This window comes from Ahaetulla prasina, chromosome 8 (genome assembly GCF_028640845.1).
Source record: "Ahaetulla prasina isolate Xishuangbanna chromosome 8, ASM2864084v1, whole genome shotgun sequence".
Lineage (NCBI taxonomy): Eukaryota > Metazoa > Chordata > Lepidosauria > Squamata > Colubridae > Ahaetulla > Ahaetulla prasina.
Genome location: NC_080546.1, coordinates 35,078,041 through 35,103,080, shown reverse-complemented (window position 1 = coordinate 35,103,080; position 25,040 = coordinate 35,078,041). Strand labels below are relative to the sequence as shown.

General features: G+C 38.0%; 1 protein-coding gene across 4 annotated transcripts; it reads left to right on the top strand.

Annotated features, from left to right (window-relative positions):
• The first annotated feature begins 44 nt into the window (after positions 1–44).
• On the top strand, positions 45–20,797 carry REELD1 (reeler domain containing 1). Of its 4 annotated transcripts, XM_058193197.1 has the most exons (8): positions 57–98; positions 3,654–3,904; positions 6,771–6,987; positions 10,391–10,613; positions 11,523–11,695; positions 13,142–13,436; positions 15,417–15,480; positions 19,656–20,797. In XM_058193197.1, exons 2-8 carry the CDS (start codon positions 3,680–3,682, stop codon positions 20,274–20,276), a joined length of 1,818 nt encoding a protein of 605 aa, XP_058049180.1. In that variant the 5' UTR covers positions 57–98; positions 3,654–3,679; the 3' UTR covers positions 20,277–20,797. The 4 variants fall into 4 exon arrangements, with proteins under 4 accessions (XP_058049183.1, XP_058049182.1, XP_058049180.1 ...); XM_058193200.1 differs by lacking the exon at positions 3,654–3,904 and having other exon boundaries at positions 45–103; XM_058193199.1 differs by lacking the exon at positions 3,654–3,904 and having other exon boundaries at positions 55–98.
• Positions 20,798–25,040: the final 4,243 nt, after the last annotated feature.

Here is a 25,040-nt window from a genome sequence, read left to right as displayed (position 1 = left end):
CAGATGGTAATAGTTACAAGCTGGAGAATAACCACATTTAAATCTTTTTGTTTGCCAAAGGGGGAAGGATGATCTTCAGAGTTTCAGTGACTGGATAGGTAAGGTAATATTCCCAATTTTAAAAAAAAAGATAGGGTGAGTTGCTGACTTTAACTAACAAATGTATTAAAGCAGGGGAGGGGTGGAAATTACAATAAAAACACAATGGAAGTAAAATCCAGAATTTAACGTGACAGAAAGAAGTGTAAGCATCATAATTTGTGAGAAGTTATTTTTTCAGAATTTTGGGAACTCTTAATATTGTTAAGCAGATTTTTATGGGTCTCTTCAGCAGACTTAGGGACTTTCTAAATCTTATTGCCTCATATTCTAGGACAGTTATGATGTTTAATATAAAATTCAGCAGCTTGATGAAAATCTTATAATTCCATTTTTTCTTATTTTCTTAAATCATAGTCAATATTCTAATTGTCATTTCAAGGCAAAATAAAATTGAGGGGTTTTTTATCTTTATTGTTGGTAACCATTGATTAGACCAGTGTTTCTCAATCTTGGCAGCTTGGATGGGCTTCACCTCCCAGAATTCCCTACCTAGCATAACCAGCTGTGCTGGCTAGGGAATTCTGGAAGTTGGAAGTCCACCCATCTTAAAATTGCCAAAGTTGAGAAGCACTGGCATGCTGTCCTTCCATCCAACATTTGTGATTTTAAACTTGGAACACTTAAAAATAAGTGAGTGAATGGAGTGGCGTTATCCATGCGATTACATGTAAAGTGCTCAGTTACCTTAGGACTTAAGATCTTGTAAATTTCAGTACAATAACACACCTCGCTCAAGGAATGTAGTAATTTGCCTTTGCACTCTAATATAGAAAAGCACAACACCATCTTTGATAAATGTAAGTTTAACATTAGATATGCTGTCCCGGGGTTGTTTCATGTTGTGACTACATCAGACTGTACTCCTTCCTTGCTGACTAAAAGAATATTTCTTCAGAAGAAAAAACAGATGTAACATCAAATCAAATCTTGATTATGGTCATAGAGCAGCATAAGGAAGATGGGATACAGTCATTAGCAAAGCATAAAAGCTACATCAAGAATGAAAATGTAACTCTAAAAAAGAATTATGAGAAGCAAGAAGATATAAAAGTTACATAAATTTAAAAATTAAACGGGGGCAGGAACATTAGATGGGTATAGAAGAACATAAGGGATTAATATATGGCAGATTATATCAAATTACAAAGCACTCAATACAGTGAACCAGGTGCTCATTAAATCTAGTTTATAGCAGAGGTCATCCAATGAATTTTGAGTGCTACACAGAACCTGGCAATGTTTATAGTAGAAGGTATCTGAAAGCAACTGAGGAGCGTAAAATTGTACAAATAGTTTTCATGTGGTGATGGCTGTTGAGCAAGACAGTTTAAGGGATGGGGGGAGGCCCTAGGAGGAGCACAGGCTCAGGGTCACGGGCATGAGTCTCCACCTCCTGAGGCATCCTGTGCTTTGTTTCTTGCCCATTGGAGTCCTTTAGCTTCCTTCACATCTAGTAACCTAGGGGAAATCAGCCAGTTGGAACTTGCAAGCCTCCAATGATCGAGGGAAGATCTGGCCAGTGTAGTCGCTGGGTAGGAAGGAAGCTGGAGGCATAAAGGTTCCAGATGATTTGCATGCACTTCAGCCTGCCTGGTCTTCCTTAGGTGGATGACTAGCTGCAGGAACCCAGCAGGGTTGGGTGGGGAGATGCTACAATGTCCCTGTAGTCAGTTGTAAGAGTGAATGCAAGGGGGCTGCAGCAACCATAACTTTGAAAACAGGTCATAAGGAGCTTTTGGGGGGGGGGGTTTGCTGTAACTGAACAGTCACTAAATGATTTGTCATAAGTCAAAGACTACCTTTGATGGTGAGGTAAGGCTAGTATGAATATCTCTGTAAAACAAGAACTAGAGGAGCACATGTTCTCTTGTTTCTATGTTTCCACAGCCATAGGGGCATTGTTGCTGGGTAAGGAATTTTCTTGAATAGGCTTTCAAGAACAACTGAAGGTGTGGGGGGGGGGGGGCAGGGATGAAATCCAGCAGGTTCTGACCAGTTCTGGAGAACTGGTAGCGGAAATTTTGAGTAGTTCGGAGAACCGGCAAATATCACCTCTGGCTGGCCCCAGAGTGGGGTGGGAATGGAGATTTTGCAGTATCCTTCGCCTGGAAGTAAAAAACTTCCCTCGAAGTAAAAAAAAAAGTAGTAAAAAATTTGGATTTCACCCGGGGGGGCGGAGCATGACATTGTGCCAAAGTAAAGGTCTTTTTATGCTTAGACCTATCAAGGTTATTTATGCCATAGAGAAGGCAGAGTACCTGATGGATTTACTGTCAATAAAGTTTAGGGTCCTAGCTAGATTCGATTGATGCTCTGTCTTTGCCACATGCTGTTTAATAAGTACTTTGGCCTGATCCTAGCCAATACTGAGTAGAAGATCTAGAGAGAAGTCAAGAATGAGATTTTAGTTGTCACAGCCTGTTTCTTTGGGGATTGGAAATCATAGTAATGGGTCAAAAAAGAAATAAAAAATAAGAATATAGTAAAAAATAAAAATATGAAGAAATGATTTTCCTTTCATCACAAATATAAACAACTTTAGTAATTTATCATTTTTCTTAAAATACCGTACAACAGATGGTCTCTTCTTCCAATAAACAAATGCATAAAACATTTTATTCCTGATATTAACAAAAGTCCATTAAGAGTTACCATAGATAACAACATATCCATTTTTATCTTGATCAAATAACCTAACTTTATATTGCTTCCTTACACTTCTAGACATTCTTGCTCTTTAGTTCCTTCAAATAATGTCATGGAACTTGATTTTACTTTTTCCAGGTTCATCATTTGTATATCTCTTTTAGTTATTAAGATCTCTACCAGTTTCTTTTGTATGTTGAGTGTAGTATCTTTTTCCATGTAATTTGTGTAGTCTTGTTATTTTTAAATCCACTTTCAACTCAATCTCAATCAGGGCAGATTATTCTTTTATAACATCTTTTAAACTCAGTACATTTATAATGGCATACACTCTTAAAATTAATTTCTGGGTCCATTGTTCAATATGTCCAATATTGAAATATTTTGTTTTATTAGTCAGATTTGAGTCTTCTTTTCCTTTAATTATAATCTTTAGTTACTTCTAGTTCCCTCTAGTGTCTAATATTTAAAGTCTTATGTTTTTTTAATGCATTAAAAGCAAAAACATTTTCCAGGGGAAAGGATTCTTTAAAATGAATTCCAAAATCTTATTTCAAAGTTATATGGACCCTTAGTCTATTTCTTTCTAAAATCAAAGTTTTAATCACCCCTTTGCTGTATAGTCCATAAAATAAAGTCCTTAAACTTTCATTTAAAACTTCTTTTGCTAAGGATTGAAGAAAACTCAACTGGTGCTATAAAACTTGTCAATACAAAGCTTCTTAATAGCTGAAAAGCAGTCAAGAAGCAATTTCAAGAAATAATTAGAAAAAAAAGAAAGTGAAGCCAGTTTCTTAAAGATGCCAACCATGGGTTGAGCAAGATGGATATTCCTTTGTCTCAGTCTTGAATGGGTACAGACCTCTGTACCCATTCAAGATTGCTGTCTTGCATTCTATTCACAGGGAGCAACTGTCTGGAGTACTTGTGAATGATCTTCTGTCCTTTCCTTGTCCAGAAAGGAATTGTGAAGGCCCAGTTTACTCACCAGCTCTTCATTCCGCCATGGTCATTGGCTCTGCTTTTTATGGAGTTCTCTTCAATTTGCCATTTCTTCCCTGGAAGTCTGAAAAGAAATATATTATTGAAGATACCAGACTTGGAGATTAAACTTGGAGAATGTATAGCAATGGCAAAATTAGCAGCACAACTGAAGGTTTAACAAAATTTAAGAATGACTTCCATACCAGTGCATAATATACAGCAAGGAAAATATAAGTGTCTAGAGCAAAAGATTTGAAATCAGAGATACATTTTTAACGTCTATAAATATTGAACAACAGTCAGAGTATGACAAAGAGGTTATTGGAAACTAACATTTATCCTACAATATTGTAGTGGTTTTTTTAATGTTCTTTATGTTCTGGATATTTGGCACTTATTTTGGCAAGTCAGAGATTTAAATTCTATATTGTTAAAATATTGTATTTAATGTACTTAATTTAATTTTGTAAGGTTAATTTCTAATTTCTGTATATACTTCAATATATTGTATTCCTCTACCAACTTTAATAATAGAAAAAAAATTAAATAAAATATAAATAAAATATAAAAAATTAAGCCAGATTATTCTCAGATTCTGTTCTCAGAGCTGTTTCTATGTCAGAGAAGCCGTAGTCAAGGAACATGGACAAATAATTTCCTTATACCCCAGTGCCTCAAACACCTGTTGTGCAACTTCAGTTCATATTTGCAGTCTTTATTTGCATTAACAATAGATTTTTATGGCTCTGACCTATATTATTGCCTGAAATGACATCATCTAAAAGAGAGATGAGGAATAAGAAATTTTCAGGACTGGATGGAATCAAACTCCCCTTTCCTATATTGTTAGATTTTAATTTCAATATTATTGTACAAACTTGGAAGATGAAATGGACAGGATATGTTTTCCAATGTGCAAAAACAAACAAACAAAAAAACCCCATCAGTTCTCTCATAGCTGGAGGCAGATGGAAAAATAATTCCAGGTGAATCCCTTACAATCTATTATGAACTTAAATTTACGCGAAGCAAAATCATTTCCCTACACATAACTTTATGTAATGTTGTAGAAATTATTTCTTTGTGATTTTTTTTTTCCATGAATGAGTAGAGTGTGAAGAACTAACATGATTAAAACTGGATTTGAGCACTTACTGGCTTCCTGTGGCTATTAAGTAATAACAGTAACAGCTGTTGCTCTTCCCATTAGTGGAGAAAGTAAAGAGCTTTTTTCTTTAAAGGATGTTTGCGTGTCAGGCTACAGGAGAAAGCTGCTGTGTCTGATGGAATATGGGTCCCCAGGTAAGTAATAGCAGCCTGTAATGCAACTTTGGTGTTCATCATCAGGAGATTGCCAATGGGTGCATTGAAGGATATAATCACTAACTTCAGATACAATAATTTATAATTGTAATATAGATGATGCTGTGTGAGAATTGTTCTAGCAGGTGTCAAAATAAAACAGTTGTGAGTGGCTTCATTGTTCAAAAATATCAGTCACGGCACTGGGTTTTTAAAATGGGTCCCTTCTATGGCTTTACAACTTTCCTTAATATGGAAATGTTTGCATAAATCTATTCAGAGGAATAAAAGTGAAGAAATCACTCTATACTTGAGAACAAAATCTGAAAAGAAACAGTTCATTGTATAATGTTATCCCATTCAGTGCCCTGGAAATAGAAGGAAAAGCTCTATATGCTATAGAACGAGCCTATTATTTTTATATTTCATTATATAATATGGTGAAATACAATAATGTAAAATATAATACAGTAAAATTACTGAGATTTTTTGTTTAATATATATGTGTGTGTGTGTGTGTGTGTGTGTGTGTGTGTGTGTGTGTGTGTGTGTGTGTGTAGGTCTTTGGTATTCGGGTTTTCTCCCGAATAACCAAAGACCTACATACAAACACCCGCGAAATCCTCAGAAAACAAATATATATATATATATAAAATGGAATAGTTATATTTTATAATGCAATAATAACAGCCATACAAAGATCATCTACTGGTGAAGATTTTTGTAGTCTGGTGGGTTGATTATTTATATTTGGACTTCAGAAGCTTGCAGATTTTTTGTGCTGTAGATATCAAATTGGCTGGGATTGTCTTAATCAGAAATGCACAAGCTGAGATCCCAGAATTGCATATAGCCTCCCAAGTTGTGGCCTCAATAAACTCCAGAAATTATTATTCAATTGTAATTTCTAATAAGGAAAAAGTAGACATTAGGGAACAATTATATCTTTAGTTTCAATCCATTTCAAGTATCACTGAATTGAAACATTTAGTTTTTGTCTTGATTCCACCTATTATCACCATTTTGCTATGCACACCATTCCCCATCCTACTACTCAAATGACTCTCAGCACAGAAAATATTGCACACTTCGTTTATGTACAAAGGATGTATGGGGATAGCAAGTTAATATTTTTAATATTTCTATTAAACAGCTGCAGAGTCAAAAGGTTGTAGGTAATACAGTTTGAATCCTGGAAAAATGTGATTTCATTACAATGGATCTGCTATCGGGTGAATATTTTCTAGATGGGTCACAGTGCTTGAGTAGCTGCATTCATCCCCTGCATATTAAAATATTGCTTGGAAAAAAGTGCTTCTCGGCCTTAACAACTTTAAGATGTGTGACTTCAACTCCTAGAAATCTCCAGCCAGATTTCTGGAAGCTAAAGTCTACCAACATGTACATCCTAAAGTTGTTGCAATTGAGAAATTCTACTCCAGAGGTTTCTGACGTAGCCCCATCACATGCACCAGAAAGTTCAATTCCAAACAGCTCCCAGCTAAGAAGTCAAAGCTATCATTTTGTTCTGGAGAAGTTGTACTTTATGGACTCACCAAGGCAGAACACCACGAATAATTAAATCCTCCCTGCTAGCTGTGTAAAATTTTTCAAAGCTGAAGCTTCGGTTATATCTGGATTTCAAAGATGTTACTAATAACATCATTCGGTTGTCTATCTTTTATATAAAGATAAAAAAAATTCTTGTTAAGTTTATTTGTTTTTTTTTCTTTCAGTCAGAGGGCAAGATGAAAGCATGGTCCTTTATCATTCTGTGGGCATTTACAATCCTGTACTTGGTTTCATACACGGATGCCTTTTCCCATGGGGCCAGCCTTTCTGCCTGTTCTGATATGAGACCCAAACATATCCGAGCTCACCTTCAGAATCCTCAGAATAATTACATCACCATCCACACCAACACTTCCTTTTCTCCAGGGGACAAGGTACCAGGTAAGTAATAGCACCTGATTACAGGGTTCTCAAGGATAATTAGAAGGGTGTAGATAGCTTAGTACAAGGTTATCAACAGGTATTCGCAATAAGCCATGGTTTGAGGAGGGACACATGCAATCACAGTCCATATTTGCACCCTGATCCACAATTCTGAGAATCACCTCAGGGTGATGGGAAGGGAGCATTTATTTTTCTGTCTTGAAATACATGTGTGAAATCTCTTAGACCTATTTTGACTCAAATAAAAAAGCCTGCAAAGTCACAAACTGTCCTCAGAAAGTGAAAATGTAGTCCTGCTAAGTTCTGTGTCATCACCACTTTTCCATCCATCCTCCCTGGTACTGGAAAAAGAAGACAGGCAAATAAAGATCAGAGAAGAAGTCACCCAACTTTCTGTACACAATACCTTTGATATGCTTCTTTGTGGTGCCCATACTTGTGGGACTTTGGTTTTTGCTTTGTTTGGGGAATTTTGCTGTGGAGAACGGCCTTCATTTTTCAACATCCCTCTTGGTTTCCTAACGCAGGAAGACAGATTTATTTGTAAACAGGAAGATTTATTTTTAAAAAAGGCTACCAGGAAGAAGACATTAGTTACCTCTGAAGTAGTTGGAGTAACTTTAGAAAAATATGCTTCATATGCTTCTCACAATGATATGCACTCAGCTATGTTGGGAAGATAAAATGCTGCAGAGAAGACATCTGCTCCTAGAATACATGTCATGATTTATTTGCATTATGTTTCAAGGATGCAGTTTCAGACAGAATTGTTTCCTTGTAAACAGAACTTCTAAGAATGTTATTTTTGTGAATTTAAGTAATAGTAGATCCATACATCAGACACAGTTGAAAAGAAAGCATCAATATTTTTACAAAGAACTTAGGAATTACTACTGCTTACTATTTCCTACTTTCCTCATCAAAGGACTTGACTTCACCTTCTGCTGTGGAATTTCTAGTATTTCAACAAAGTGAAGTTCTCTATCAGAGCAACAGATAAGGCATGCTTAAAAGAGCTAGGAGGGCTTAGAATAAGAAGGTGGAAAACTTCCATTACAGGCATTGTCTCTTGCCTTCATTGGCTAATTAAGTTTATTGCCCAAATCGCCCAAAACTCCATAAATCAGTATCAATAAAAATAATTTATTTTATTATATGATACCTTTATACCAGGTCCCCAAGACAAATAATATGAAACTCCATTTATTACGGTTCCAAGAACAGCCCTGGATTGTGAGAAAATGACATTTAAATCCCCTTACATTTCTATGGTTAAGGATAGGCTTGAACTTGGATGGCCCCATTCCTAATCCAACATTTTAATCATTATGCCGTTTAACCATTATGTATTATATGTATATTGTGCTGTTAGGTTTATTGAATAGATAAAGCTTTTGGACAAATAAAGTTTTGAAGCTCCCAGTGAATATGCATTTGTTGTTTATAAGGGATTATAATATTCCAAAGAGAAAGTGTGATTTAAGTTATGTGCCAGAAGCCATAACTTGAGGTTTCAGACCCAATAGTCTTCTCTATGACCTCAGCTTTTGCTTTTAGCTTAGCAAAGGAAAAGTCCTAGTAACTCCCTTCCAATGTGGGGAACAAAAAGTGGAATTGTGCTACATGAACCCTTACCCACAACACTATCTTCTAGATCAGGGGTCAGCAACCTGCGGCTCCGGAGCTGCATGCGACTCTTTGGTCCCTCTGCTGTGGCTCCCTGTTAGGAGATCCCACTATTGGCTGGCCCCACCCCTCGATTTCCCCTCCCAGTCACTCCTCGCCTGGCCTGAGAAGGTAAGGGTGATGGCGGGGGATGGAGAAGTGCCAGGGCAGAGAAAGAGAGATACAGAGAGAGGGAGGGAGAGGTGGGGAGGGAGGGAGGGGAGAGAGAGATATGTCAAAAGGGTTTTGTGGTTCCTGGTGTTTTTTAACAACTGGTTCTCCGCCCTAATGACCGGCTGGGTAGGTGTGGCTGGTGGTGTGTTGTTGACTGGTGGAAGTGAGTAACATCGAGTTGGCCACACCCACCCAGTTTTGGTGGCTCCCGGTGTTTTCTTTTCTGTGGGAAACAGGTCCAAATGGCTCTTTGAGTATTAAGATTGCAGACCTCTGTTCTAGACATTCCTTCTCATAAAAGGCAGCTCAAATCCCAATGTCTGAGGCCAGAGGAATGTTCATCACTATCAAAATTATTGTCTTGCATATCTCTTCCATATTCCCTTCCTGACATCTTTTCTTAGTGATGTTTAGGTTTTCTTCTGTCATTAATTGTCTTTAATATTTCATAGTTTTTCTATTGTTAATCCTTTGCATTTTCATAATCTTGCTCCAAAAAATATAATGGGGGAAAGATATAAAGATCAAAGAATTGGTGATGTGATTAGTAGTATAGACACTATTCTATTTTTATCTCTATTAGTTACATGTTAAATGTGGAATGACTGGATGGGCCTAAAATTTGCATCTTTTTAAGGAAGAGGGGTTATAGTGAAGGGAGAATTATAAGAAATAAAGGTGCAATATTGGGCTACAACCTATTTTATAATTTTTTGAAAATGTTATTTCTCTCTAAAAGTGGATTTTGTTTTGCTACTTCACTTTTGAAAAGATTGGAAAGATTGCTTTCCCATTTCTCTGGGTGGACTTTTGCACTAAGCAGAAAATACTGCTGCTGTTATTGTCTTGTTGCACCTCTATTTCTTGCTCTGTAGTCTCACTATTACAGCCTGCATGTTCCCATATGCGAAACTCCATAGGTGAAATTCCCTCACTTGGGACTTAATTGAAGGTAAGACGCCAAGAATGCTGCAAATATTTGAAAAGAGGACTGTATGATAAAAGACAGGAAACCCTCACAAATAGACTCTGTAGCCACTATATCACTAAGAATACCCCAGAATATTATACATCATGCAGCTTCTAATCTGCTTGGGAAAAAAGAAATTTTATTTTTTTCCCAACAAATTGATGAGAATGGTTGAAAAATATGTAGGAAAAATGTGCTCACTGTAGTTCTGGCACACATAATAGCAACCTCTTTTTCCAAGCCATAACACTAATGTTCTACTTTAGTAGAACTTCTAAAAGATTGCCAAGTTGCTTGAGGGTTTTATACAGTATATCTTCTGACAAATTGTATCAGAGGCTTTCAAAAAACTAAGAGTTTGGAATGAAATTATTTCCTGCTTGTCAATCATGCTTATGCTCAGTTCCTTCCAGAAAACATGGTTGTGAGCAGAAGCACATCTGAAATGTGAAGCGAGTGAATTCTAGTATAAACATAATCTCGACAATGAATTGTTGCAGGTGGACTTCGTCTCAGAAACCCTCTCCTCTTCAGCCGCACATCTACAGTCATATAAATGTTTTTGTATCACAATCTTTTCTCCCCCTCCAGTTACAATCAGGAGTTCACGTGATTTTATGGGCTTCATGCTTCAAGCTCGCAGGGTTCTGAATGACCAAATAGCCGGCACATTTGTATACATTCCCCCTGGCTCCAAACTGCTGACTTGTTTTGAAGATGGTGACACTGTTACCCATTCAGACAAATCACTTAAGAGGAACTTGTCTTTTGTGTGGAAAGCACCAGATCAGCCTATAGGAGACATCAGATTCTTGTAAGTATTTGTTTGCTAAATATGTCATTGCCTCTTGAGGAAGTATTCTAATAATTCAATTGATGAGAATCAGTTTTGGTGCAGGTTTCATTAAGAAGAGCATAGAGCAGGGATGACATCCAGCAGGTTCTGACAAGTTCTGGAGAACCAGTAGCGGAAATTTTGAGCAGTTCGGAGAACTAGTAGCGAAAATTTTGAGTAGTCTGAAGAACCGGCAAATACCCCAGGAGTGGGGAGGGAATGGGGATTTTGCAGTATCCTTCCCCTGCAGTGGGGTGGGAATCGAGATTTTGCAGTAACCGTCCCCAGCCACGCCCACCAAGCCACGCCCACCAAGCCACGCCCACAGAATCGATAGTAAAAAAAATCTGATTTCAGCACCGGCATAGAGCATTTGCCCCCAATCTTTTGAACCCCAGGGACCAGTTTCATGAAGACAGTTTTTTCTGCGGACTGGAGAAAGTGTGGTTTTGTGTGCTGCCTGCATCCTGTGGATGGGGCTTTGCTTGTTTGCACAGTCTGGTTAGTGGCATGCCACGGCCTGGTGCCAGTCCACGGACCGGGGATTGGGGACCCCTGGCATAGAGCATGCTTTAGGTTTTGGATAAAAATATGAAAATGTTTAAAATGTTATTTTATATTCTGATTGTTTACTTACTTGTAAAGGATAATCTAGAAGAGAATGTATTCATGTCTGGTATGAGATCCTAATTAGCAGAATATAGGATGTATGAATATTATACCGTAAGGGTAAACTTGTTCTATGCCTAATAAAGGTAAAGGTAAAGGTTCCCCTCGCACATACGTGCTAGTCATGCTGCTTGCAGATTTCGAAGAATTCTTTTTTTATTTACAAAATGATTCATTGATGCAGAGAATGACTAAGGCCTTTCTTTGAATACTTTACAGTTTATCAGTTGTTCAGTCGTACTTTGTTTATTGGGCAAATCTTGAATCGTCAACTGTTTCTCAACAAATACAGAATAAAACAATTACTGAAAATAATGATGTCTCCAGTACAATTAAACCAGCTCTACTCCAAGAGCTTATTGATCTGAAAGGAACATTCACTGTAGGAAAAAGTAAGTTGTCCTCTGACACACATTTTTTCTTGTAGGAAAGACTGTAAGCGCCCATTTTATTTTTTAGTTGTTTTCAGTTCTCTTAATATACAATAATCACATTTGCCACAAGCTTTCATATTGAATTCTAAATTTATTGAGGCAGAAAGTGGATTCTTATTTTCATGAACAAAATGCCCAAGTCAACTAATTTCTAATTACTGTCCTAATTCAATTAACAGTCTAGTGCAGTGATGGTTAACCTTTCTGGTGCTGGGGGCCAAAGTGTGCACATGCACAAATGCATGCACACATGACCGAACTCCCAAAATGCAATGTGAGCACCCCCGTGCATGTGCTCCACCCCCACGCCCCATTTTGGCTTCCAGGCTGGTGCAGGAGTCTTTCCAGGCCCAAAACAGGGCATGGGGGGGGCCTCATGCCCTGTTTTGGGCCTGGAAAGACTCCTGCACCAGCCTGGAAGGCAAAATGGAGCGCGGGAGCACAGCGTGAGGACCCCCATACCCCATTTTGGGCCTGGAAAGTCTCCTGCAACAATCTGCACCCCCCTGTGCATGTGTCCCCCCACATGTACGTGTGTGTCCTCCACATGCGCCCCATCCCCTGCGCATGTACAGCAGAGACCCGAAGACCAGCTGGCCGCTGGGAGGCATGTGCGCATGTGTAATGGAGCTGGGCTGGAGTGACGGCTGGCGTGCCTGCAGAGAGGGTTCTGCATGCCACCTGTGGCACATGTGCCATAGATTTGCCATCACGGGTCTAGTGTAAAGTGAATAGATTATAAACGGGCAAGATAGTTTCTCTAAGATATTTTTTGCTATCTTCATATGAATAAACTTTATGAGCCCTAATTTGAATCTTTCGATAAAAGTAGGAAAAGAAAAGGGACAAATACTCTTGTTCTTCTTTTCTTTGCATCTTTCAAACATTAGAACAACTTTTTTCCTTTTGAGAGACAGGAACAGTTCTTATGTAAATGAGGAGAGCAGATCTGCCTCAAGAAAGAAAATATGGCATTCGATAACTATCTCTTAAGTGTTGTGAATGTTGTACCTTGATGAACGTATCTTTTCTTTTATGTACACTGAGAGCATATGCACCAAGACAAATTCCTTGTGTGTCCAATCACACTTGGCCAATAAAAAAAAATTCTATTCTATTCTATTCTATTCTATCCTATCCTATCCTATCCTATCCTATCCTATCCTATCCTATCCTATCCTATCCATATACAGTAAACATCTCAAGGGGCATCTGACTGACTTCTCTCAGAAACAAAATAATAGGTTAGAAATATGTTCATCTAATTATATAATTCATCTCAATACTTTATAATATGTATGACAATTGTTTAACATGGAAAAGATTTATGCAAATAAGCGTGTTTTATATTTTGTTCTATCCAGTTGTTTTTAAATGTTTTGTTTTTGTTTCCCCTTCCACAAGGAAATTCTGCTCCTGATGCCATTGTAACTCCATTTGCGATGTTTATACCCACCACCAGCCTGATTCGAACTGAAGCAACCCTGGCTTTGGATTCAACTTCCCATGGAAAACAAGCCTCTGATGTTGGCATCACTAGAAATGTTCTTTCTGGGTCCTTCGTAGACAGGGTCACTTCGCATGACATAATGCTCAGTAATGGAACAGAGAAAAATGGTGGCTTCACTCTGGAATCATCCCTTCAGCTTCAGGATCTGAATTTCAGAATGCAAGATTATTTTTCCAGTGCAAACAATAGGTATTGTGAGAGTATTAACTGTGCATGTGTGTGTGTGTGTTAATGGCAATGTGTGAAAAGCTGTATTGTATAGAATGCCTAGGAAATCTACAGAATGTGTGACATTTTAGGCAAAGTATTAAATCTCTGTGTTATTTAAATATTCTGCGTGCTTTCCCTAGGCACTCCATATAGTAACTAGGCATTATGCAGAATGATAAGAATTATTTAGGCAAAGTAGGAAAGAGAGTCATGAAAAGGTGTAGAGGTAGGACTAGGGTCAGGGTTAGGCTAACCTTAACCCTAATCCTAACCTTAATCCTAAACCTTTATTGAAAAGACATATACAGTATATCACAGAAGTGAGGACACCCAGTGGTAGGATTCAAATAATTTAACAATAGGTTCTGTGGGCGCGGCTAGGTGGGCATGTGACTGGATGGGCGTGGCCAACTCAATGTCACTCACGTCAAGGAGTGCCTCGCCTGGCCCCTCCCCTCCCAGCCATTCCTTGTCACACCCAGCCTCAATGTGTCTATGGTTCAGTAAAAATGTTGTTCACTTTTTTTCGACTTTATTATCTACATACTATAGATGTACTTTCATCAACCACTGAAAGGAGGAAATGGCTCACATGCTTTGCACAAGAATGTCACCTATCACACACAAACAGGGTTTTAAGGGGCTGCCACAAAGAAGCGGGGGGCAATTTATCTTCCAAAGAAACAGAAGGCAAAACAAGAAGCAATGGATGGAAACTGAACAAAGAGAGAAGCAACCTAAAACTAAGGAGAAACTTCCCAACAGTGAGAACAATTAACCAGTGGAACTGCTTGTCTCCAGAAGTTCTGGGTGCTCAATCACTGGAAGATTTTAAGAAAAGTGGGGCAGCACAGAATTTTAACAACTGGTTCACCCAAACTGACCCGAACCGGCTGAATCCCACCACTGAGTATACCCCCTTGTAAATATTTAAATATATCTTTTCATGTGACAACACTGAAGAAATGACACTTGGCTACAGTGTAAAGTAGTGAGTTTACAGCTTGTATAACAGTGTAAATGTGCTGTCTCCTCAAAATAACACAACACACAGCCATTATGTCTAAACTGGTGGCAACAAAAGTGAGTACACCCTAAATGATAATGTCCAAATGGGGCCCAAAGTGTCAATATTTTGTGTGGCCACCATTATTTTCCAGCACTGTCTTAATCTTCTTGGGCATAGAGTTCACCAGAGCTTCACAGGTTGCCACTGGAGTCCTCTTCCACTCCTTCATGATGACGTCATGGAGCTGGTGGATGTTAGAGACCTTGTGCACCTCCACCTTCCATTTCAGGATGCCCCAAAGATGCTCAATAGGGTTGGAAGCTTTCAGATTCAGATTTTCCCAGATGTGCCAATATGACATCTCTAATAAAATGGAACTTTGAAGAACTTCTAGCCTCGGAGTCGTCTTTCATTGGGGGTGTTACTTGGAACCCTGACATATACTGTGTAGACTTGATTTTATTGTTGAATCATTATGGAGTACTAATCTAGGAGCAATGTCCTTATATGAATCCTTAGAAAATTTCACTTTCTAAATGTTGGGAATACATTATATTTATAAAGATATAAAGAATGTGAATGGTTCCCAAGATGTTAAAATTGTGACTGAGAACTGGAAGTTGGCATCTGTGAGATATCCTGATTACTTGAAAACTCTGTACATCTGTTCTGAAAATAATAGAGATTCCAAACAGGAAGCAGCTATCTTGGATATGGATAGCATTTCAGCAGACCGAAAGCAAAAAACTCAGCATGGATAGCATAGCTTGATATGTGGAAGCCTTTGTCCTTGCATTTTTTATTTGTAAAATGAATATTATAAGATATACGTAGTGACAGCAAGAAAAGTGCAGAATTCAAACTGTAGTAAATATTAGTACAGTGCAGTACAATTTCTAAATATTTACTAATATTACAAGGAATTAATTGGAACTTCTTTAACATTTTAGGACAGAAACTGCTTCAAGTATTCCCATGTCTCTTTCGTGTCTAACATGTAAGAAAAGCATCCAGGTAAGCCTTTGGGGAGGTGTGTGTTTGTGGGATGTGTGTGTAGTAAGCTAAGACATAACATCTTTTAGAAAAGATCTATAGTTTCACCTCTATAATAGCCTCATAAATTCTTTCCATGCTAGAAGTCCAATCTTATAAGGCACATTTTTAGAATTCAGTTTTAGAGGTGCTATTATTCTTATTCCTGTTGAGCAAAAAACACCAAACTGCATACACTGTAGTCTGCTTTCTGCCAGACTTCAGTCGTTCTACCCGTAACTCACATGCCACCCACTTTACAACAGAAGTGCTTCCAGAGCTTCATCATGGTTTTAAAACACAGTATAATGACAAAATTATTTATCAGAAAGTTAAAACTATAGAGATAAATTAAAACATTTGCAATTCATTTATGAACACTTATACCAACTTGTATTTAAATGACTTACATGATATATATTGATATATAATGGCTTACAATAACTCCAAACAGTTTACATTCTCAATAGGTTTTTTTCTTAAAGACTTAAACAAATGAGTGGTCAGACGTTTGCCCCATGCAGAATGTTTGTTACCTTTGATCCAAAAAGAACTCTTTTAAAGAAAACTTGCATAGATGGTCAACTAAAAGGCATTGTTTTTAGCCTAGGTATCAGATATAGTAGAGGGACGCAGTAGCTCAGTAGCTAAGATGCTGAGCTTGTTGATCGAAAGCTCGGCAGGTCAGCGGTTCGAATCGCTGTAATGGGGTGAGCTCCTGTTACTTGTCCCAGCTTCTGCCAACCTAGCAGTTCGAAAGCACGTAAAAAATGCAAGTAGAAAAATAAGGACCCCCTTTGGTGGGAAGGTAACAGTGTTCCGTGTGCCTTTGGTGTTTAGTCATGCCAGCCACATGACCACAGAGACATCTTCAGACAGCGCTGGCTCTTCGGATTTGAAACGGAGATGAGCACTGCCGCCTAGAGTTGGGAATGACTCGCACATATGTACGAGGGGAACCTTTACCTTTATCTTTATCATATATATTATCATATATATTGAAATGTGATTCAGTATCTGTCATACAGGGAAAATGTAACTCAGATAGCCTCTGAGTTACAGTTACATACTCTCTTTTTTTTTTTTTTTTTTTTTTTTTTAAATTTTCATTTTTCTTATGCAAGATAAGAATTTTACTCAAATTTTTTAACACATACAACAGCCATATGGCAAACAGGTGACACGAAGTAGCTAAGTTTACAAATCTTAGATACGCAATAAAGAAGGGTCAAAAATAAACAGAATATCGTACAAAAGAGAATAAGGAAAACCAACACAATACCAAATATCTTTATCACTTCCTAGTTTTGGATCTCAGAACTCTGGGTTCAGCCTGACCCAACTCCAGGGCCGCAACAGCGGCAGCCGCCTCCGCCCCATGGTCTATAACCTCCCCTTCTTCAATTCCTGGGTCATCTGATTCCAGGAGGGCTTTGTGTTCCTCCACGTAGGCCGGAGCCTCCGCAATTGTACTAATTTTTTTCGTAATGCCCTCCCGGAAAATCATCAATCCCTCTGGCATCAGCCATCTGAAGCCCACTCCTTCTGGTACAATTTGCTTGACAAGAAGTAATATTTCTTTCTCATTTCACGTACCTGTCTGGGAATCTGCCTCAGAATGGCTATCTCCCTGCCCCTGTAAATCAGTGCCCCACTCCTATGTTTTCTAAGAATTTCATCTCTCGTCTCTCTTCTCACAAATTTGACATGAACCTCTCTGGGAACTGCATGCGTGCGTGCATATTGTGAGTTAACTCTATAAACTCGATCCACATCCCAATTCATGAAATCAACACCTCTCCCAAGAAATTCTCCCAACAATTTAGTCACAACATCTCTCAAATCTTCTTGGTCCACTTCTTCCAAATTTTGAAACCTAAGGAAATAAGACATTTTATCCATCTGTAGTCCAAGCACAGCATTGCGTGTCGTCTCCTCTCTTTTCTGCATTGCCCGCATCTCACCCTACAGTTACATACTCTCATTGACCTGGGTAGTCTAAAACTAATGTGTAAAATAAAGTTCAATCTAGCTAAGATGTGAGATATAAAGTGTTCCTATATTTATGCTGTTTTAAAAATAGAGTCAGAAAAGAAAAAGAACCCACAAAGATTCAAAGAACCCACACATTATCCAAAACATGCATAACTGCTTATAAAATAAGTGAAAAAAATACAAAAGGAAAAGATATATATTGTTTTTAACAATAAACAGTTACAATTGTATACATAGTTATCTAATGCAAACATGATATAACTCTATTATATTATATATAATATTATGCTTTTTTAAAAAGCCTACTGTATTTTGTATAAATGAGACTCATCTTTCATTACATTTATCCATACAAAGTCTATGTCTATAATCAATCCCTTGTAAGTTGCAAGCATAATAAGGTCTTAAATCCATTGAGTAAATGGAGGCATGTATATATCTTTCCAATGTTGTATTATCAATCTTTGAGCTATAGTAAAGCCACGGATAATTCATTAATTGCAATATCATCCACACCAATACATTCATGTTTTTTTTTAAGACAGTGTCCTTGAGTTTCTATACTTAAATACTGTGTTTCCTCTAAAATAAGACCCACTCCGAAAAGAAGCCCTATCGTGTTTTTGAATGCATGTGCTCAAATTAAGCCCTATCCCCAAAATTGGCCCTGATTAAGACCCCACCAACCCTGGAGTTCAAGGGGTGGGGCGAGGTAAAAATTAAGATAGGATGGGGAAGGGGGATGATGGAGCTGTCCTACTTATCCTAACCTCACACACCCCGACGCCTGCCTTGCCTTCTTCTGCGGTCCACTTCTTCTGTGGCTGCTTGCTGCCGCTCACACGCAACACTCCCGGATTGATCCGGAGCTCTGTTATCAGCTGCAGAGGGCTTTCTGAAAGGCATTTGAAGGTGAAACAGAAGCCAGGGGGCACTGTGCGTGTCAATCCAAAGCCCATTTCTGAGCTGCAGAGGTCTTTCTGGAAGGCTCTGACGGTGAAACGGAGGCTGGGGGTGACGTATGTGAGCAGTGGCAAACGGTCGCAGAAGAAGTGGGCCTGCTAGGTGGACCTGTCAGTGCCACAGCCGTGTGTTGAGTCAACAATTAGACCCACCTGAAAAGAAGCCCAACTGTTTTGGGGGGAGTGTGTCAAAATAAAATAAGACCCAGTCTTATTTTCTGGGAAACATGGTATTAAATTCTATCACAAAGGCCTCCTTCAGAAGTGAGAAAGCAGGTCAGCAAGGGACTTGCAGTATGACAGAGAAGATAGATAATCTTAGCAGCTTGATGAGCTAAAACTGGATGCTACTTTATGTTAAAACTACATTAATAGTGAGAAGACTAGAGGCAAACAAATTCTACCTCAGACCGCATCAGAGTTTATGATAAACAATGGTAATACAGGTAGTCCTCATCTTACAAAAGTTTGTTTAGTGAACATTCAAAGTTACAACGGCATGGAAAAATGTGACTTATGCCCATTTTTCACAATTACGGACTTTGTAGCATCTTTTTTTTTTTTTTGGTTTACATTTATATCCCACCCTTCTCCGAAGACTCAGGGCGGCTTACAGTGTGTAAGGCAATAGTCTCATTCTATTTGTATATTTACAAAGTCAACTTATTGCCCCCAACAATCTGGGTCCTCATTTTACCTACCTTATAAAGGATGGAAGGCTGAGTCAACCTTGGACCTGGTGGGGCTTGAACCTGCAGTAATTACAGGCAGCTGGTTTTAATAACAGGCTTCTTATAGCCTTGAGCCACCATCTTCATGATTACGTGATCAAAATTCAGATGCTTGGCAACTCTTTCATATTTATGACCGTTGCTGTGACCCAAGGTTCAATGGTCAATGGGGAAGACAGATTCACTTAACAACTGGTTACTAACTTATCAACTGCAGTGATTCTACTAACAACTGTGGCAAGAAAGCTTGTAAAATGGGATGAAAACAACTTCAAAAATGTCTCATTTAATAACATAAATTTTGGGCTCAATTGTGGGTGTAACTTGAGGACTACTTGTAACTTAATCATTATTATCTGGAGATTATAATGAGATCTTTTCTTTACGCCCGTGACACTCAATTAAGGCCGCTGTTAGATTTCAAATAATCTATTTTATCCAATATGCGTTTAATGTTTTTGCTTTCAAGGAGACTTTGATGACACCTACTCCAGATGTAACTAAGTCTGCACCTCCCATTACAACTTCACCATTGGTCAAGTTTTGGGACTCTCCAATGCCAGAAGATTTGGACAGAGAAGAGAATAGAGATGTTTACCGAAGTTTATCGGCAGTTTCAAGACAGGAGAAAAACTTGAAAGAAGAACCAATGACACAGAAAGTTCCACTAAATTTTTTACCCCAGGCTGAATTTCCCACATCTGGGCAGGAGACATACGATCAGAAGGAGGTTCCTAGGAACACACCCTTAAAAGTAACAAGGATAAAACCCCAAGCTGCTGTTTCTGGAGTGGGAAAAGAAAAGTCACACAAAGAGTCACGACTTGTAGCAGCTCAGCTTGGAGTTCTCCTTGGCTGCTCTGCTGTCCTTGGCATGATACTAGCTGTTGGCCTCCGCTGCATCCATTCCCAGTATTGTCATAAGCGGACTGAAGTGTCTTTTAGTGAGCCAGATAATAATGTTATCGCACTCCAAGATAGTGGAGAGATGATGCACTTCAGGAAGATACGAGAAAATAGCTTTGTCCTGGTGCAGGCAGAGTACAACTGGGTCAGCCCTTCGAGCAGTGTTAAAAAAGCTGTTATGTAGAGAGTCGGTTCATTGTGATATTATTGATATTGTTCTTTTATAGGTGAAGTGTGTTTATGTATGATAAATATTACTAAGAACATAACAATATGACTAATTGCATATATTCATTTAAGTGAATACAATCAAAACATGCATGCTTTAATTATATTACAGCGGACTTTTAACTATTTGATATGTGTTATAAAATGGAAATGTTCTCAGTTTCAAATGTCGCACATTTTTTTGTTCGAAGTATTACAGCCAGTGGTGGGATTAAAGTAATTTAACAACCGGTTCTCTGTCCTAATGATTTATTCCAACAAACTGCTCAGAAAGTTAACAACTGGTTCTCCCGTAGTGGTGCGAACTGGTTGAATCCCACCACTGATTACAGCTAATACCGCATACTTATTAAAATTAATTCTGCAGTCATTGTTGTTTTGTTGAAGCATTTGAATGCTACGAGTAACAAGAACTGCAATTAAACATTGCCTCTTAGTTAGTCTTTACAAAATAAATAAATAAATAAATAAAGTTTTTCTCCTGGCTATTCTTTTTCAGACAAACTCAACCCTTCATCCCTCTTCTCACTTAGTGGCTTTGATTTGATGTGTGTGATATTTCTCAGATAAGTCAGATTTTGCCACTTGAACTAACTTTCCATTTCAGGAAAAAAACAATTGAAAAAACACTTGCTTTTTAGAAAATTGATTCCTGGCATACAACACACTGACTGCCTTTATTATGAATTGATCTCCAGAAATGAAACAAAGATACAGTAAATGCCACCTTTTGGGAGTGGAACATGGCTCCTCATCAGGTGTAAATGGAAAAAAAGCTTCTCCTGACCATTTACACCTTGATCACTTGGCTTGTTAGATGCACCCAGATGGCATTTGCTTTGTTTCCTCTCCAGATCAGTTTGATAAAACTATTGGAAGCGAAGTTTATTAAAGAACAGGAAGGTTTTGTTCAACTCAGGAAGTCCCAACATGGAGGATACAGTTATATAGAGATATAATTAAAACTTTTAAACAAGAAGTTAGAAACCAACACAAACTGATACATGGAAGAGAAGAAAAAGAAAGAAATCAGAGAAAAAGCAAAAAGTGCAAGAAAGGAACAAAGTTAAAGAAAAATAGAAAAGAAAGAAAAAAGTTATAAAAGAAGTGGTTTCCAACATTCTTCACAACAGTTATAAATACAGACCTCTTTGTACTCAGAGTCATTTTAATTGCTTTCTCTAAAGTTACATCATGATTCTTTTCTTTCTATAATCTATCGTGTTTAATCATCAAGAAACCATAGATCACAAATTCATTTTTTTTCCATTTTTACCCAAGAAGTCTATAAAAAAGGCTTCCATCACTAAAAATAGTGTTTTCTTTAATCAAAGAAGTCAGTTTATCCATTTCAGACTAGAAATAGAGGGCTTTTGACCTGGGGTGGTATTCACTTACCTTCCCTATCGGTTTGCAAATGTGATCGTGCGCGCTCACCTTGCTTGCATGCGCCACCTCCGCACATGCGCAGGACCTTCCACGCATGTGCAGAGCATCAAAAAAGAGACATGATTACATCTGGGCGGGTAGGCAGAGCCTCCCACCACCGCCGCTACTGGTTTGCCTGAACAGATAGAACTAGCTGAATACCACCACTGCTTTCAACCCAAAAGTCTTACTCCAGCTGTGTCCTCTTGAAGGAAGCCCATTCAGTGGCGCCAGCACTTCCTGATAGCAGATGAAAGTTGGAAAGGTGACCCATAAACTTTGAATTAGCACCTGATACTACCAACAATCTTTGACTTGCATATTGCTGGTGAAATAATCTGCACTCAAAAATGAGGTATATGTAGAAATAACCTCAAATATGAATGAGCTGCTCTGATTATTCTCTTTACTTTCTTATATTCATAAGAAAGTAAAGAGAATAATTGGAGCAGCTCGTTGAGGAAGTCCTGGGCACACGCAGGGGATAATGGCTGAATTCTGGAGGCAAAGGAGGAATAAGGAAGGAAAGGGAAAACAGAATGTGGTAACTTGTCCCAGACAAACCCTAAGTGCAGTTTGGGAATTTTCCTGTATTCACAATTGTTGCTTGTAGAGTAGGTGGCAGTTGTGATTAGGTGGGCTTTGGTTTGTGCACCAATTACACCTGTTCCTCCACCCTGCTCACAGTTACTCATGCTGCAGCCACCTCCCAATTGGATTACTGCTATGCACTCTTTATGGTCTGCCCTTGAAGAGTATTTGGAAGATTCAGCAGCACAGGCAGTTACGGGTGCGTCATTCTTCATACATGACACCTCTGCTCTGCAAGCTGCATTGGCTACCGGTACAGATACAATTCAAGGTGCTGTACCTATAAAACCCTTCATGGCTTGGGGTTGGGCTACCTTCTGGACCATTTCTTCCCAATGGTCTCTACCTGTCCTGTTTGATCTGGCAAAAGAACCATGCTCTAGGTCCTATCAATGAGAGTGTGCCAGTTGATCAGACCTAGGAAGAGAGCCATTTCTTTCATGGTGCCAACTTCTGAAACAGTTTTACTCCAAGGATTAATCTTGCCTCAACTCTCCTAGTCTTTTGCAAGGCATTTGTGGCCAAATGAGTCAGCCCGTTTCTTAGTTGTGGTTATATTGAAAGTATGATGTCCCAAATGTTATTGGCTGCTAATTTATGTTGTTTTTGAGTTTGGTTATCTTTTTGTTACCCTTTTTTTTTAAAAAAAACCTCTGGTTTAAACATTAGCTACCAGAGACAGGTATGTGAGATAGTTGACTATAGAAATAAGTTCATTAAATTCATTAAAATTTTCTATTTTTAAAAGTCAAGTAAAATTATAAGCAAAGTTTTAAATTTACTTTAATTGACAGATTTTTCTTAAGGCAAGTCTTTTATCAATAGAACTGCATCTTTCAGTGGCTCAAGTATAGGTTTTGGTTACTTAAAAGTGGAATAAAATAAGTATACCACCACCATATTTGATTAGAAATGCATAGATCAGTAATTCATTTTTATTAGAAGTAATACTTTACTAAAAATAATTCCAGCTATGATTGAACAGTTCTTAGAATTGTGTGTTTTACTACTTTACAAAATCGGTGTAACAAGAAGAATGTTCTTTACATTCATTGTGTGACGAATTTGGATTGGCTCCTCATTCCCATGTAAAGTATGGAAACTAGCATAGGTCTTATTAAATAAACACACTTTGCACCTCACGATTGTTGCTTAATTTTAAAGGTTTCATATATTCAATACATTGTTAATGTGATTCCTAATTAACTGAGAAAATAGGTCAACAAACTGGTAAATATTTAAACAACTATCAGCTTTCATTTAAAAAGTTTGTTCTGATGGCTTAGCAGTTTATGAATAAATTACAAAATCTTACATCCTCCTGTACTATTTCTTTATCTGTGTTGAACAGGAATTACTATAGCCTGCAGTCCTTTTTTCTTTTAAAAAGATTTGCTCATAGCTTCAGTAAAGAAGATGAAACCCCTGTATTAAGAGTAGGAAAGGAAAATAGCATCATTTTCTCTCTGGTTTTTTCCTGCTTCTTATTAAATAGCTACAATGAGCAATTCTGGCAATGTACAGAACCATTGAATGACAAGGGAGTTTATAAAGTGAGGTAGAATGGCTGTCACAGTTTGCTCTAATTTTTGCTCAGTGAACATGACCATCCACCTGTCAATTTAATGTATATGGTTAGTTGTGTAGCTATGTTTCAGCTTTTTGCAAACTATAAATCCAGCCATCACCTTGTTTTCTAGTTCATAAACAATCAGAAATGAAGAAACTTGGGAAATGAAATTAGCCCGAACACAAAATCAAACTAAATTTGGGGAACACTTGCTTGAAGTGTGTCAACGTGTAAGAATTTTTAATGGAAAAAGAAGCCTAACAAACATAAAGTAATTATTTAAAAAAAAACAGAGTAAAGCTAATCTTTGCTGAAGTTCATTTTTATTTTATTTATTTATTTATTTGTCAAACACGTATAAGATAACAGATATATATAATCAAGTATAAACATGATTATAAGTACAGGAAAGAATACAAATAAATGGGAACAGTAGGACAGGGACGGTAGACATGTTGGTGCGCTTATGCACGACTCTTACAGACCTCTTAGGAATGGGGTGAGGTCAACAGTAGACTGTCTAAGGTTAAAGCTATGGGGGGTTGGGATAAAACCACAGGTAGTGCATTCCAGGCATTGACCACTCTGTTGCTGAAGTCATATTTTCTGCAATCAAGTTTGGACCGGTTTACCTTAAATTTGTATCTATTGTGTGCTCATGTATTATTGCGGTTGAAGCTGAAGTAGTCATTGACAGGTAGGATGTTGTAGCAGATGATTTTGTGTACTATGCTTAGGTCAGACTGAATGCGGTGTAGTTCTAAGTTGTCTAAGCCCAAAATTTCAAGCCAAAAGTTCATCTGAAGGTCTGGTGTGAGGTAGAAGGTCCACTCTCTGTTCAGAAAAAAGGCATTTCCCTTGTGAAGACCCCAGATATGTTGAGGAGAAAGCTCTTTGTTCATGGAGAGAAATGTGAAAAAATCAAACCAAAAAATAGACCCCACCCTCTGCAAGGACCAACCAAAACGAGGCAGACGCATATAAGTGTCTGTTTTCTTCAGAATGCTTTCAGTCCAAATGCTGACAAAATAGAAAATAAGGAATAAGGAAAAACACATACAAATTTGGCTGGCTGTTTAGCCTACAAGGTTAAAGATCAAAGTCAGTTCCAAAAAGTTTTTAAAACTGAAT